The 16,420-nt window shown below is 37.4% G+C and overlaps 1 protein-coding gene and 1 long non-coding RNA gene across 2 annotated transcripts in view; one reads left to right on the top strand and one right to left on the bottom strand.

Moving 5' to 3' along the window:
• The window catches only part of C4BPA (complement component 4 binding protein alpha), a 51,034-nt gene that overhangs the window by 14,525 nt on the left and 20,089 nt on the right, over positions 1-16,420 (bottom strand). The window contains exons 5-7 of the mRNA XM_032137075.2: positions 6,858-6,943; positions 6,499-6,690; positions 3,916-4,098 (exon numbers count right to left, since the gene is read on the bottom strand). Coding sequence (XP_031992966.1) covers positions 3,916-4,098; positions 6,499-6,690; positions 6,858-6,943 — 461 coding nt within the window. The remainder of the gene's footprint in view (positions 1-3,915; positions 4,099-6,498; positions 6,691-6,857; positions 6,944-16,420) is intronic.
• On the top strand, positions 528-10,160 carry LOC131381837 (uncharacterized). Its single transcript, XR_009210806.1, has 3 exons — positions 528-633; positions 6,553-7,324; positions 9,699-10,160. It is a non-coding gene; the product is annotated as an uncharacterized LOC131381837 (long non-coding RNA).

Genomic DNA, 16,420 nt, shown 5'->3' on the forward strand with positions numbered 1-16,420 from the left:
ACTAATCTGTTTTTTTTTCTTTATGGATTTGCCTAATCTGAGCATTTTAAATAAATGGAATCACACAATACATGTACTTTTTGTGGCTGGCTTATTTCAGTTAGCATAATATTTTCAAGGTTCATCCATGGTGTAGCATACATTAGTACTTTTTATTTTTCATTTTTATTGCCAAATGATATAATCCATTTTATGGATAAACCACTTTTTGTTTATTCATTATTCAGTTGATGGGCATTTGGGTTGTTTGGCTATTATGAATAATGCTGCTATGAATCTTCATGTAAAATTTTTGTGTGTGGACATATGTTTTCATTTCTCTTGGGTATTTGTTTTCATTTCTCTTGGGTATCTACCCAGGAGGGTAATTAGAGTCATATGGTAACTCCATGGTTAAACTTCAGAGGGACTGCAAAAACTCTTTTCCAAAATGGTCACACCAGTTTATATTCCTATTAGCAGTGTATGAGAGTTCTAATTTTTCCACATCCTCACCAACATTTGTTATTGTCTATCTTTTTTATTATAGCCATTCTGCTGGGTGTGAAGTGGTATCTGATTGTTACTAGAAGGCTATCCTTACAAGAAATGCTAAAGGAAATTGTTCAGACTGAAAGCAATTGACACCAGATGGTAATTTGAATCCACACAGTAAAACAATGAGCATCAGCAGAGGTCATTATGTCAGTAATCTGAAACACAATATAATATATATTACTACTTCTTCCTTCTCTTGGCTGATTTAAACAGCAATTGCATAAAACAATATGTATATAATTGCATTATTAAGCCTATAACATACAGAAATGCAATATATTTGACAATAACATCACAAGAAATGTAAGAGGGAACAAAGCTGTATTGTAGTACAGAAATGACACCAGATGGTAACTTGAATCTACAGGAAGAAATAAAGAGAGCCAGAAATGATGAATAAGAAGATTAACATAATAAATTCTATAAATATATACTTGCCCTCCTTTCTTCTCTCAGCTACTATAAAAGACATGAAACATGAAATTATATAAAACAATAATTATAAAAATATATTGTGCAGTTTGTAATATATGTAAGTGCAAAATACATTGTTGGATTCTTGGTTGAGGTTTTTATCTTTCTGCACTTTGAATGTGTCATCTAGCTGCTTTCTAGCCTCCATTCTTTCTGATTAGGAATCAGATGTTAATCTTACTGGGGTTACATTGTACATGATGTGTTGCTCTTGCTGCTTTCAAGATTTTCTCTTCATTCTTGGTTTTCAACATTTTGATTATAATGTCTCCAGGTCTAGATCTTTTTGCAATATCCTACTTGAGTCCAACAAGCTCCTTGGATATGTAGATTAATGTGTTGTTTTGTTTTTTTGTTTGGGTTTTTTTTTTTTTTTTGGTCAAATTTGTGATATTTTCAGCCATTTTTCCTTTGTATAGTTTTTTTAGCTCTTTTCTCTTTCTCTCATCTTTCTGGGACTCTCATTATACGTATGTTGGTACACTTAATGGTGTCCCACATTTCTCTGATGCTGTTTATTTTTCTTCATTCTTTTCATCTCTGTGCTTCAGATTGCATAATCTCAATTTATCTTCAAATTCACTGATTCTTTTTCCAACTCAAATCTACTGTTGAGTTCCTGTTTTGAATTTTTCATTTTACTTATTGTGTTTTTCAACTCCAGAATTTCCATTTTCTTTTTAAAATAATTTCTATCTTAATCAGTATTTTCTATTTGATAAAACACTGTCATAATACATTTACTTAATTCTTTAAATATTGTTTCCTTTAGTTCTTGGGACATATTTATAATAGCTCTTTGTAATTCTTTGAACTTTTCTGCTAAGTCCAGTCTGTGGGCTCCCTCAAAGACAGTTTCTATTGTTGGCTTTTTCCCTTTACATGGGTCACTCTTTCCTGTTTCTTTGCACGTCTGACAATTTTTTGTTGTTGTTGAAAACAGAACATGTTAGATAATACATTGCAGCAACTTTGGATATTGATTCTCCCTTACCACCTTTAGGATCTGTTGTTGTTTCCTCATTTTCTTGTTTGTTTAGTGACATAATTGGACTAGTTCAGTTAAGTCTATTTCCTTCAAAGTGTGCAACATCTAACAGCATGCCTCAGAGAGCACAGACTTGGGCATGTACACAGTCTTTTTAACTGCCAGAGATAACTCTGGTTTTCTCTTTGACTGTCTCTTTCTCATTGAGTCTTTGGGTGGTCTACCTCTGTTGGTATTACATACAACCATTGGCCTCCAGCAATTTTTATCTGATTGTTCTACTTTTTTCAGCAACTCCCTGGGGTATAATATGCTTCACAGTCTAATCCAATTAAAGTTCCTTGAAAGGGGCAGAGTGTTTACAGTCTTTGAAGCTTGCTCCAAATCTGCCCTGGAAGAATGTCTGTCCTATAGATCAGGAGCTGGGGGAAATTAGAAAACTCATTCTTCCCCAGGCACTACACTAGAGTTCTTCTTATGGTGTAGGAGCTGTAAGAAGAGAAAAGGGGGAAGTAGGAACTGGCACTGCCACCCAGCTGTGCCCACCACCAAGTACACATATTCCACAACCCAGAGCTGGGGAGAATAATAACTGCCAATATTCATAGCTGTCAACCTACCCATAATAGTTCTTCCATTCTAGGAAGCTGGGGAAGATTGGAGATGCCACTTGGCTGCTGAGCCAACTGGAATAGTTCTTCTGCAACATAGAGCCATGAAAAAGGGGGGACTGACTTCTTACCAGCTGCCCCACTTAGATCCCCCCCATATAATGGTAGTTGGGGGTGAAGGAACAGACACTGATGCATGTTTGCTGGCAGCTATTCAATATTCGACTTCCACAGCATGGATATTTGAAAAATACTGTCATATAATTTTCACTAGCTGCCAAATCCACCCCAAATAACTTTTTTACCCCAGGGAGCTGGGGAAGATGGGAATTGCCACTTGTAGGATGAGCCCACAGAAAACATCCTCCCACAAGGTAGAGCTGTTGCAGCCCCTAGTTCTAATGCAATGTCCTCCCACTGTTCCTATCAAGTCTCCATATTTTTGCTGAATAAATGCTTCTCAGTTTGTTGTAATCCCATTGATCACTCTCCAGAGACCTTGAATGGTTTTCTTTGCTAATTTTGACCAGCTTGGTGGATACTTCTTCAGGAGAGAGGTTTCCCCAAACTCCTCCACCACTGTTCCAGAAATCCCCAGAAGTTCTTGACATTTCGTGAGGGCAAAACTTAGAGCACAAGGCATCAGTGGCTTCCTTCTCTTACCAGTTGTATAACCTTGGGCAAATCTTTTAACATCTGTGAACAGTTTCTCATCTGTAACATAAGGATAATCATAGTGCCCACAATTGTTGGGAGGATTTGTCAAGTTAATCCTTGTTATGCACCTAGTCCAGTGCCAAGTTATCATTATTACTATTGCCATTATTTTTAATAATCCACATGAGTTTATAACTTCAGAGTGTTGGAATCATAACCAGTTCACACAATACTTTTGTACGAGTTATAAAAGGCATTTTTCCTCAGGATAATTTATTATTTGTCTTTCAAAGTAATTATAATAGTATAATGATTTTGTCAGAATAAGACAATTTTCTATCAAATTCCAGAAAATTATTGAAATAAATATACAAATCCATAATCTCTACAATGTTAACACCTCCCTTTAAGGTTGGAATGTGCACAGTCTTGTGGTATGTGGCAGTCTTGTGTGATGATATATGACCTTGCAGAGTGCATTAAAATCATTCTTCTTTCCAACAAGAAGAAGATAAAGGAAATTATTGATCTAGATGTAAATTTTTACTGTAATTCATAGTGGGCCTATGCATGCAAGTATACCCATATTAACAGTACTGGGTACCTTTAGATGCCAAACATTGAAATTTCATCATAGTCCATACTTACTGGGCTCACAAGCAGGAGGAGAAGGATTCCATTTGCTATCGGCATCACAATGAATTACACTGCTGCCTCTGAGAACAAAACCTTTTTGGCAGTTAAACACAATACTGTCTTTGTAATTATAGATGGGTCCAAATCCAGAGACAATTTCTCCATGTGAAACATCTGGCTTGTGACAGGTGATTTCTAAAGAATCATGAGAAAAGACAAGTGGATTTTAAAAGATAGATGGCAATAAGGATATTACTGTCACTGCTAATCCAGTTATAAGTGCAACACAAATGCCTGATGAATGTGCATGTCAAGTAGATACAAGGGAAACATTTTAAATGTGAATACACATACACAAACGCATACATATATAATATATCTGTATATATTATATATATATACATATATATAATGTACTCCTTTTAGTACTAGTTTTTATTGGTGGAGAAGTTGAAGAAGTTATCCACAATTACCTCATAGAAAGACCAATGTAATGGAAACTTATTTTACTGAGGCTTTTAAAAGCTGAAATTATTTATATTATGTTAATAATACTTATAATATTATATATTTTATATATTCTATAATATAGTCTTATAGACTATATAACATTATACCAATAGTATTATATATTTATATTTGATATAATATATATTTATATATACATGTATGTGTATGTGTGTATATATATAAAATATATAATTTCAGCTTTTAAAATGAGTTTTCATTACATTGGTCCTTCTTCAAGATGACTGTGGATAGCTCCTCCAACTTCCCTACCAATAAAAATCAGTCATACATAACCCATCAGAAACATATTTCCAAGGCCCCCAAAACTTTCAGTATAATGGCCTAATTTCCTAGATGATTTTGGTTATGGGTCAGTGGCCCATGGTAATTGCATAGTGCAGAGGCAGCCCAAGGGATCAGAGACCCACGCCCTGACAAGCAGAGAATAAGCTGCCCCCTATCTCACACCCCTCACCCACATCCTGGAAGTCATCCAATCCTGTCAATTCTGCTACTTTAATTCCTTTACAATCCCTTAACTTCTTTCCAACCCCACTGCCATGCCATAGCTGAAGCCATCTTCAGTTTTTGGCTGGAGGGTTGCACAGGTGCTGTCTTAGTCTGTTCTTGCTGCTATAACAAAATACTTTCGCTAGTTTATAAATGATGGAAATTTATTCCTCACAGTTCTGGAGGCTGGGAAGCTCAAGATCTAGCCACCATCAGATTCAATGTCTGCTTGCTCTCTCCTTTCAAGATGGTGCCTTCTTGCTGCGTCCTCACATGGGGGAAGGGATGAATGCTCTGTCCTCACAAGACAGAAGGGCAAAAGAGACTAGGGCTCTCCCTTCAACCTCTTTTATAAGGGCACTAATCCCATTCATGAGGGTGGATCCCTCATGACTTAATCACTTCCCCAAAAGTTCTACCTGTTGAAACGATCACATCGGGTCTTAGGTTTTATCATGAGTTTGGAGGTACACATTCAAGCCATAGCAGGTGACTGTCAGTTAAGTTTTGACCCACTTCAGGTTGTTGTCCCACAGCCAGAGTTATCTTTCTAAAATGCAGCACATTTATTCCCCTCGTTAAAGCCTTTCAAAGTCTCCCCTCCATGATTGTTCTGAGCACCTGAGACTGAAACACAAGGCCCTTCATAACTTGGCCCCTGCCCACTTTTCCGCCCTCAGCTATTGCCACTTTCACTTGTTGCAGATCTAACTCCAGGCATTTTGCACTGTTGGAAGTATCCTGCTCTTTTGTGCCCCTCGTCTGATTGTGTCCTGTGGTGGGTTAGTAAGCAATACTGTGTAAACTTAGTAGTAAAGTAAGATTTCTTAGACTAGCACACTAACTAACATCTCTTTTGACTCAATCATCACTTGCTTTGTCCTGTTGCCCTTCTGGCACTTAGTAGATTTTGCTTGCCCTACAGGCATATGTGTTTCATCTTATAGGTGCAAATTATATTTTCAGTTCCGCTTCTTGAACAGATCGAGACTACATTCCCCAGTCCTCTGAGGCTACTCTCTAGTTTGAGACGAAAGGCTGTAATGGAAAGTGATATGTGGTTGCTTCCAGGCCAAAGCTCTTAGCCAGGACACAATTGGCTTTCTCTCTTTGTCTACTGAAGAGACTGTGAAGGCACATTTTGAAAAGGAGGTGCCATAAGATCAAAACAACCTGGCTTGCTGAGCTAATTGCTAAGCTAACACAGACTACAGCTGCCCTGGAGAGTCTCCTGGACATGGAACAAACTCAGTGTGAGTGGGAATAAACTTTTACTTCACCAAACCAGTGAGATGTTGTTGCTGTTTGTTCCCATATACTGTTAGCTCCCAGTTCACCACTCCCATTTTTATGGCTTTTATATTCTAAAACAACATGCAATAAGTATCAGGTGGCCAAATAAATGCATCAGAGCAATAATTAGTTTATCTTTGAATTTTCCACAAATAAATGCATCAGAGCAATAATTAGTTTATCTTTGAATTTTCCATTTGCCCCCCAATAAATTTACCTTTCTTTCTCTTTTAAACAAAAGAGAGCAAACATTTTGATGCAGAATTCATCATTATGACTTACTTTCACAGGTAGGAGGGCTTGGTCTCCAAACACCTATTGTTTCATTCTCCACAGCGCAGGAAATGGAGGCATGGCCCAAGAGTGAGAAGCGGGGGTCACAGCTGTAGGTGACAGAAAAGCCGTATGCATAGAAATTTTCTTCACCACTGTGCCTTCCATTCCTGATGTCTGGAGGGGGCTCACACTTGACAACTGAGGTAAGTGAGTGAAGAGAAAGAAATACTCAGGGAAGGCATCGTGATAAATCTGAAATTCATGCAAATTCTAATGGAAGATACACATACCTGTAAAGATGCACAGGGACTTTATTACCTAACAGAGTTTAAATTGATAGTCAAGTCAGAAGAGTCTTTACTTACTTTCACATTGTGGGAGAGGATGACTCCAGCCAACTCCTCTATCTTGGACTTCACAATGACTAGTGGTTGAGCCAATTAAGAAAAATCTGAATAAGATAGATCAAAGATTTTAATGGAATTCTTCCTACCCTAAATTAAATTAAAGATGTCTGTGTAAATAGAATTGTTACTCCATATTAAAATAAGGAAATCATATTTTCCTGGATATCATTTCCCATTGAGCACTCCATTCAGTAAAATTTCATTACTGCAGTGAGATGCGTGTGTTTGTTCCTTTGGACCCTCATTCCTTAATCTGTTACTGAGCATCTACTAGGGATCAGGAATGCAGATCATCCAGAGCTCAAGCACAACAACAAAAGGCTGGCTTCAGTGTGTTCTATGGTTGTCTTTGGATGAGAGTACCAGCTAGATTACTGAGTCCACACTCTCCCCATCTTTGGCTTGAAGCTTCCTCTGACTTCCAGGTGGGTGTCTTATTCCCATACATCATTAGCTTTCAGTTCACCACTTCCATTTTTATGGCTCTTGACATGTCCTACTCTTTCCTCAGTTTGTCTTCCTGTCCTCTATCTTATGCTAACAGAAAAAAAAAACAAAAGATATGAATGATTACAAATTGTAGCATCATCAAGGATATTGATAACCATCAATGATATCAAATTGTAGCATCATCAAGAAATAAACCTACAATGTGATAGAACACTAAAGTAAATGTCACCTTCAGCAATCTAAGAGCCTGTGGAATTTATTGAATAATAACTTCAAGAAAATATATCTTAACTACAACTACAATTAAGTATTTCTTTACTTTAAAATTTATTTAAAATGTAGTTTTTCCAACCTAGCCCAGAGACTAAGTGCAAAATATTGTTTCTGGTTGTTTCAATGGGAACACCTTAGTGTTCCAACAGCATCTTAGTTCTGATTCTTTTCACTTTCCCTTATGGAAGCCATACACATTAAGGAAAAGAGAGGATAAAAATGAGAAAATCAACAAAAATGAAACAAACAGAAAAGATAAGAGAAAACTAATAGATATAGGTGTCAAGCAAAAGAGAATCAACATATGCTTAATTGGATAACCTAAAGAAGGAATCCAAGTAGAACAAAATAGCTTTTTAAAAATTTATTTTAGGCCAGGTGTGGTGGCTTACACCTGTAATACCAGTACTTTGGGAGGCTGAGGCAGGTGGATTCTTTGAGACCAGGAGTTCAAGACCAGCCTGGCCAATATGACAAAACCCCATCTCTATTAAAAATACAAAAATTAGCCAGGCATGGTGGTGCGCACCTGTAGTCCCAGCCACTTGAGAGCCTGAGGTGGGAGGATTGCTTGAGCCCAGTAAGTTGAGGCTTCAGTGAGCCATGATCGTGCCACTGCACTCCAGCCTGGGCAATGGGAGTGAGACCTTGACTCAAAAAATATATATATTTCAAGTAAATGTTACTAAAATAAAATAATACTTCAATCTACATATTAAAATTGCACATCACATAGTAGCAAAAAATTAAACCAAGTGATTTCTACCAAAACAACTAAAAGTATTAGGTTTCAAAGATAAAGAATAATATCTTTAGACAGTCAAACAAAGATCAAGCCATATGAGAAGAAATTTCAGATCAGTAGTATTCACTAGCAAAAGATAGTGCAGCAGTACCTATAAGACATCCAAGAAAAGAAAGGATGAGCCAAAGACTATATCAAGCCCCATTATCTTCTAGGTATCAATGCCTCAGATATATTATCTGAACCTGCAAAAACTCAAAGAATAATTTCCACGTGGGACTTTTTCTTGGAAACCACCATAGGACAAACTACAGCCAACCGAGATGACAATGGCAACTTTAACCAAAACAAACAAAAATGGTAGCAAGTGTTGTACATGCAGATCTAAGACAAAACAAACGTGATTTTAAGTGTGACTGAAGGAAAAATAAATGTTATATGCTCAGACAGCACTGAAATAGTATAACTAAGAAAAAATAGAGATAGGGAAGACAGGGTAAAATAAATTCCCTTATTGCCTGATCATTTGCAAAATTGAGAGTGAAGGCAACCATAGACACATATGAATATTTCACATTAATGTTAAATACAAAATAAACACTAAGATAATACAAATTATACAAATTTACTGGTAGGGAAGATAGAAGGGGTGAAGGAGGGGGAAGAATACAAGATCAGTTTATTGTTGTTTATAACAAGGAACCAATTTAAACTGTCTAAAGATAAAGAGGAATAATGATATTATATAAATTTAAATGTACATAGGTCACCACTAGAACCAAATTTTGAACCTTCCTAAATACCACTATATATTTTTAATAGAAAATAAATATACACATACATATATATTACAAACTATGAAATAATATGACAAAACCAAGTCTATAAGTATCACTTACATATAAATGTAAACTCCTAATGAAAGAAAAACAGCTTTAATTGGAGCAAAATTCTGCTCTGTTATATACAGGAGACAAACCTAAAAGTGTTTCAGACAGATTAAAAATAAAAGACAGGATAAAATTATACCCAGCAAATCCAAATCAAAAGAAAAGCAAAGATAATAATTTTAGTACCCCCTAAGTTGGACATCAGAACCAAGATTATTAAATTACACAAAATGGGTACTTTATATGTTAAAGATTTTGATTTTCAGTGAAGAGCTATGAATCTTTATGTAGCAAAATATGTATGTAGCAGCAATTTTAATAAAACAGAAGTACATGAGACATAAGAAAAATGATCAAAATATGCTAATTGTCATTATTTTATAATAGTTAAAGTAATTATAAAATTATTAATTTACTTTAACTCCTATCTTCATGCTTAAGGTATATAAAGACAAGCATAATTAAAGATTCAAAACAACTTATCAAGAAAGTAGATCTGACTGGGCACAGTGGCTCATGCCTGTAATCCCAGGAGTTTGGAAGGCTGGGGCAAGAGAATCCATTGAGCCCAGGTGTTCTAGACCAGCCTGAGCAACATAGCAAGACCTCATCTCTACAAAAGTTAGAACTTTAGCCAGGCATCATGGCACATGCCTGTAGGCCCAGCTACTCAGAAGGCTGAGGCAAGAGGATTGCTTGAGCCAGGGCAGTCCAGGCTACAGTAAGCCAAGACTGCACCACTGCACTCCAGCCTGTGTGATAGAGGGAGAACTTGTCTCAAAAAAAGAAAGTAAATCTGATGTGTATATAGAAAACTTTATATACTACTAATAAAAAAATCCTTCATTTCGGTGCCTGTTGAAATATTAATGAAAATTGATTATATATTATGATGCGCCCTAAAACCTCTGTAAATTTTAAAACATAAAAGTAACATTGTTCAATTCCCACCTATGAGTGAGAACATGTGGTGTTTGGTTTTTTGACCTTGCGATAGTTTACTGAGAATGATGATTTCCAGTTTCATCCATGTCCCTACAAAGGACATGAACTCATCATTTTTTATGGCTGCATAGTATTCCATGGTGTATATGTGCCACATTTTCTTAATCCAGTCTATCGTTGTTGGACATTTGGGTTGGTTCCAAGTCTTTGCTGTTGTGAATAGTGCCGCAATAAACATACTGTGCATGTGTCTTTATAGCAGCATGATTTATAGTCCTTTGGGTATATACCCAGTAATGGGATGGCTGGATCAAATGGTATTTCTAGTTCTAGATCCCTGAGGAATCGCCACACTGACTTCCACATTGGTTGAACTAGTTTACAGTCCCACCAACAGTGTAAAAGTGTTCCTATTTCTCCACATCCTCTCCAGCACCTGTTGTTTCCTGACTTTTTAATGATTGCCATTCTGACTGGTGTGAGATGGTATCTCATTGTGGTTTTGATTTGCATTTCTCTGGTGGCCAGTGATGATGAGCATTTTTGCATGTGTTTTTTGGCTGCATAAATGTTGTGGGGTGGGGGGAGGGGGAGGGGGGAGGGATAGCATTAGGAGATACACCTAATGCTAAGTGACGAGTTAATGGGTGCAGCACACCAACGTGGCACATGGATACATGTGTAACAAACCTGCACATTGTGTACCCTAAAACTTAAAGTACAATAATAAAAAAAAGAAATAACTTTAAGATGCAAAGGAGGCAATAATCATTAAGTTTAAGTGTAATAAAGAAGTTCTGAATAAAATTGAACACACATACAAAAAAATAAGTAACATTCTTGGTTAATCTAGAAGTCTTTTTATTTCTTTTATTTTCTTTTTTTAAAATTTTTTTACTCTTTAGAGATGGGCCTCGCTATGTTGCTCAGGCTGGTCTTGAACTCCCGGGCTCAAGTGATCTTCCCACCTCAGCCTTTGAAAGTGTTGGAATTACAGGCGCAAGCCACTGCACCGGGCCCAGTCAGTTTGGAAGTCTTCAGTGGAAGAATGCTTCTACCATGGGACGCAGCAAGAGTTCCAAAAATTAGAGTTGCCAGATTTAGCAAATAAAAATACAGGGTGCCTAGTTAAATATTAATTTCACGTAAACAATGAACACTTTTTTTAGTTTAAGTGTGATTCAAATGTTGCATGGAACATACACTAAAATTATTTGTTGTTTACCCAAAAATCAAATTTAACTGGGCATCCTGTATTTTACCTGAAAACCCTAAATTAAGCTTGGCGGTTGAGACCTGTCAACTCTGGACCCTCATGCAAGTGAAGGAAAGGCAAAGAAGGAGTCCACTCTGATGGTTGGTGTGACCAATCCTGATAATGAAGGGAAAAATTAGATTGCTTCTGCACAGTGATGGTAAAGATGAGTATGTCTGGAATGCAGGAGATTCCCTGGGGCACCCCCTTATACTCCAATGCCCTATAATTAAAATCAACAAAAAACTACAATAACCCAAATCAGGCAGGACTGCTGATGGCCCAGACCATTCAAGAATAAAGGTTTAGGTGACCCCATTGGGCAAGGAACCAATGTCAGATGAAGTGCTTGCTGAGGGCAAAGAGAATATGGAATGAGTAACAGAAACTTGTCGTTATAAATACCTGCTACAACCACATGACCAGTTGCATAAACAAGGACCATAAAAGTTGTGAATATTTCTTTCTTATTTTAATATAAATAGATACTACATTAATTGTGTTTCTTTTTACGCCTTTCCTTCCCCTACTATATAAGATGTGTTCATAGTGGCTTACCTTACATCTCAATATTTAAGTTATAGAATATCAAAGGGGAGATATGACTCAGCTCAAAGGGAATTCTCTTTTAGGAAGAGAATTTCCATGTTTTTGGGTGTATGAGGGATAGTTGCATTATGTAAAATGTGAGTATTATTTTGCTATTGACTTTATTTGGAAATTAAGCTAAGTATGGTTAAAACTAGTGTATACAAATATCAAATTTGACAAGGTGTGAGCTGTGGTAGATTTATGTTGTGTCAACTTAGCTAAGCTGTAATTATGTTTCCCAGAATTATCTTCCATACATAATGCCAAGTTAGTATGGCCCATAAAAGATGGTAGATGTGAATTAGTAGAGCCATATTCCATATGCCAGAAAGGTCAGGGCAGAGCACAGGATGTGACTGCAGTTCACAAGCACTGTTGTTTCTCTGTTCTATCACTTTGTTAGCAGAGGGCTCAACCAGGCCACAGCAGAGCCAGCTCCTGCAGGATTTCCTCCTTCATGTACCCTGGCTTCTGATCCAAGTACATTAGCACTGTGACAGACAACTTCTACAGGACATACCCATTTTTGAAGTTGAAGGCTAAGGGGCAGTGAAAGAACAAGATGAATTCCGGTTTACAATGGTGGGCTTTACTCACTCATCTTTGCATGTTCCAGTTTGTCCTTGAAGCACTCAGTTCATGTCTATCTTCCCTTCCTGAGTCCCTGCCCTGCTGACTTCAGGCCACAGCAACAGACATTGAAGGAACAGCCTCCTGTAAACACCATTTAACTATCTCCCACACCTATGTCAAGTCAGGTCCCTACAATAAATCCTGCGGTTCTATTTCTCCAGGTAAATCCTGACTGACATAATTAACGTAAGTAGATAAGAAAAAGAAAACGGAAATCTAAAAATTGGAAAGTAGGAGGTAAAAGAATCATTGAAATGATGTGATTACAAACCAGGTAATCCTAAGAGAACTCAACTGAAAGAATTTTTAAAAATTTTTACAAATAATATGACATGGTTTGGCTGTGTCCCCACCCAAAACTCATATTGAATTGTAGTTCCTATAATCCCCATGTGTCATGGGAGGAATGTAGTGGGAAGCAATTGAATCATGGGGGCAGTTAACCCAATGCTATTCTCGCGATAGTGAGTGAGTTCTCATGAGGTCTGTTGGTTTTATGAGGGGCTTTTCCCCCGTTACTCAGCACTTCTCCTCCCTGCCACCATGTGAAGAAGGTGCCTTTCTTCCCCTTTGCCTTCTGCCATGATTGTAAGTTTCCTGAGGCCTTACCAGCCATGTGGAACTGTCAGTAAATTAAACCTCTTTTCTTTATAAATTACCCAGTCTTGGGTATTTCTTCATAGCAGCATGAGAATGAACTAATGCATAATAAAAAAAATTTAGAAAGTTAGCTGAGATATCAAACTAACATGCGGAAATCAATAGTAGATAGATGATAGATATAGATAGATAGATGATAGATGATAGATAGATAGATAATACATAGATAAACTAGTTACAATACAAAATGGATAAATAATCCATTTAAAATACCAAAAACATTTTTTGTTTGGTTTTGCCAGAGGTTTAAACTCTTCAAGAAATGCAAAATCTATGTGAGGAAAGCTGAAACACACATGAAGAAACAAGAAAAAAAAGACTAAGATGAACTGAGGAAAGCATAGCAAAGGGTAGCAGAATATGCCAAAATAGACCAGTTTGGCATAAAGATTGCTTTTTGAGTTAAAACCACTTGAAACACAGCAAGATGCAGGAAGGGCACGCTGACCTCCCTTTTTCTTCCTGAAGGCTGGAGATGAAACTTGTTGCAGGAAGTCAGGGACCCCAAACGGAGGGACCTGCTGAAGCCATGGCAGAAGAACATGGATTGTGAAGATTTTATGGACATTTATTAGTTCCCCAAATTAATACTTTTGTAATTTCTTATGCCTGTCTTTACTGCAATCTCTAAACATAAATTGTAAAGATTTCGTGGACACTTACCACTTCCCCAGTCAATACCCTTGTGATTTCCTATGCCTGTCTTTACTTTAATCTCTTAATCCTGTCAGCTGAGGAGGATGTATATCGTTCCAGGACCCTATAATAATTGTGTTAACTACAAAAATTGTATAGCATGTGTGTTTGAGCAATATGAAATGTGGGCACCCTGAAAAAATAACAGGATAACAGCAATTGTTCAGGGAATAAGAGAGATAACCTTAAACTCTGACCGCCGGTGAGTTGGGCAGAACAGAGCCATATTTCTCTTCTTTCAAAAGCAAATGGGAGAAATATCACTGAATTCCTTTTCTCAGCATGGAATGTCCCTGAGAAAGAGAATGCACACCTAGGGTAGGTCTCTGAACTGGCCCCCCCGGGGCGTACCTGTCTCTTATGGTCCAGACTGCAGGGGTGAAATAAACTCCAGTCTCCCATAGCACTCCCAGGCTTATTAGGAAGAGGAATTCCCACCTAATAAATTTTGGTCAGACCGGTTCATCTCAAAACCCTGTCTCCTGATAAGATGTTATCAATGACAGTGGTGCCCAAAATTTCATTAGCAATTTTAATTTCGCCTCGGTCCTGTGGTCCTGTGATCTCGCCCTGCTTCCACTTGCCTTGTAATATTCTATTACCTTGTTAAGTACTTGAATGTCTGTCACCCACACCTATTTGCACACTCCCTCCCCTTTTGAAAATCCCTAATAAAAACTTGCTGGTTTTTGTGGCTTGTGGGGCATCACGGATCCTACCAATGTGTGATGTCTCCCCCGGACGCCCAGCTTGAAAATTTCTCTCTTTTGTACTCTGTCCTTTTATTTCTCAAGCCAGCCGATGCTTAGGAAAATAGAAAAGAACCTACATGATTATCGGGGCAGGTTCCCCGATAGAAACTCTCACAGGAAAGATACCTTCCCTGTACCTGAAGGAAAAGAACACTTTTATCACCAGAGGCAGGGAGTCAAGGCCAAGAGAAATCTGTACAAAGAAACTTTGTACAAAGACCACTTTTTGGGTCTTCATTTTCCTGTGAAGATTCCTATGTACTTGTTAAAATAAAACCTGTGTGCTTTTCTCCTGTTAATCTGTTTCATGTCAACTTAATTCTCAGGCCTGGTGGAGACCCTAAGGGGGTAGAGGAAAAGTTTTGCCTTCTCTACAGTAACATATTCTTATCTAGAGAGAGTCAACATTATAAAATATCTATTCTCCTAAAGTTAATTTTATCAATTTATTTTTCGAGTTGAGGTCTTGCCCTATCACCCAGGTTGTAGTGCCGTGGCACTATCATGGCTCACTGCAGCCTCGACCTCCCAGGCTCAAGTGATCCTCCCACCTCAGCCTGTTGCATAGCTGGGACTAGAAGTGCGTGCCACCATACACTCGGCTAATTTTTTTAATTTCGTGTAGAGACAAGGTCTCCCTATGTTGCCCAGGCTGGTCTCGAACTCCTGGACTCAAGAGATCTTCCCACCTTGGTCTTCCAAAGTGCTGGGATTACAGTGTGAGCCACTGTGCTTCACCTAAAATTAATTTTAAAACTAATCTAACACTGATTTTAAAATATGTCTAACTTTAAAGTTTTTATAGAAAAATAAATACATGCTGTCAGGAAAACTTCAAAAAAGAAGAGCAATAAGATACCACTACCCATATTGGCTATTAAAACATATTATAAAGCCTCAATTATTAAATGACTGTGAAACTTGTACATAAATGTACAGAAAAAATACTGGCATTGAATAGAAAGTCCAGAAATAGACCTAGATAAGTACATGAATTTTATATAGTATCAAAGAGCATCTCAAATCAGTAAAGGCAAACTTTTATTTTTTATTTTTTTTTTAATTTGTGCCTTATTATAATTAAAATTTTTTTTTTTTAGTTTTTTTTTATTATTATACTTTAGGTTTTAGGGTACATGTGCACAATGTGCAGGTTTGTTACATATGTATACATGTGCCATGTTGATTTCCTGCACCCATTAACTCGTCATTTAGCATTAGGTATATCTCCTAATGCTGTCCCTTCCCCCTCCCCCAACCCCACAACAGTCCCCGGAGTGTGATGTTCCCCTTCCTGTGTCCATGAGTTCTCATTGTTCAATTCCCACCTATGAGTGAGAACATGCGGTGTTTGGTTTTTTGTCCTTGCGATAGTTTACTGAGAATGATGTTTTCCAGTTTCATCCATGTCCCTACAAAGGACATTAACTCATCATTTTTTATGGCTGCATAGTATTCCATGGTGTATATGTGCCACATTTTCTTAATCCAGTCTATCGCTGTTGGACATTTGGGTTGGTTCCAACTCTTTGCTATTGTGAATAGTGCCGCAATAAACATACATGTGCATGTGTCTTTATAGCAGCATGATTTATAGTCCTTTGGGTATATACCCAGTAATGGGATAGCTG

This window comes from Hylobates moloch, unplaced genomic scaffold (assembly GCF_009828535.3).
Source record: "Hylobates moloch isolate HMO894 unplaced genomic scaffold, HMol_V3 SCAFFOLD_18, whole genome shotgun sequence".
NCBI lineage: Eukaryota > Metazoa > Chordata > Mammalia > Primates > Hylobatidae > Hylobates > Hylobates moloch.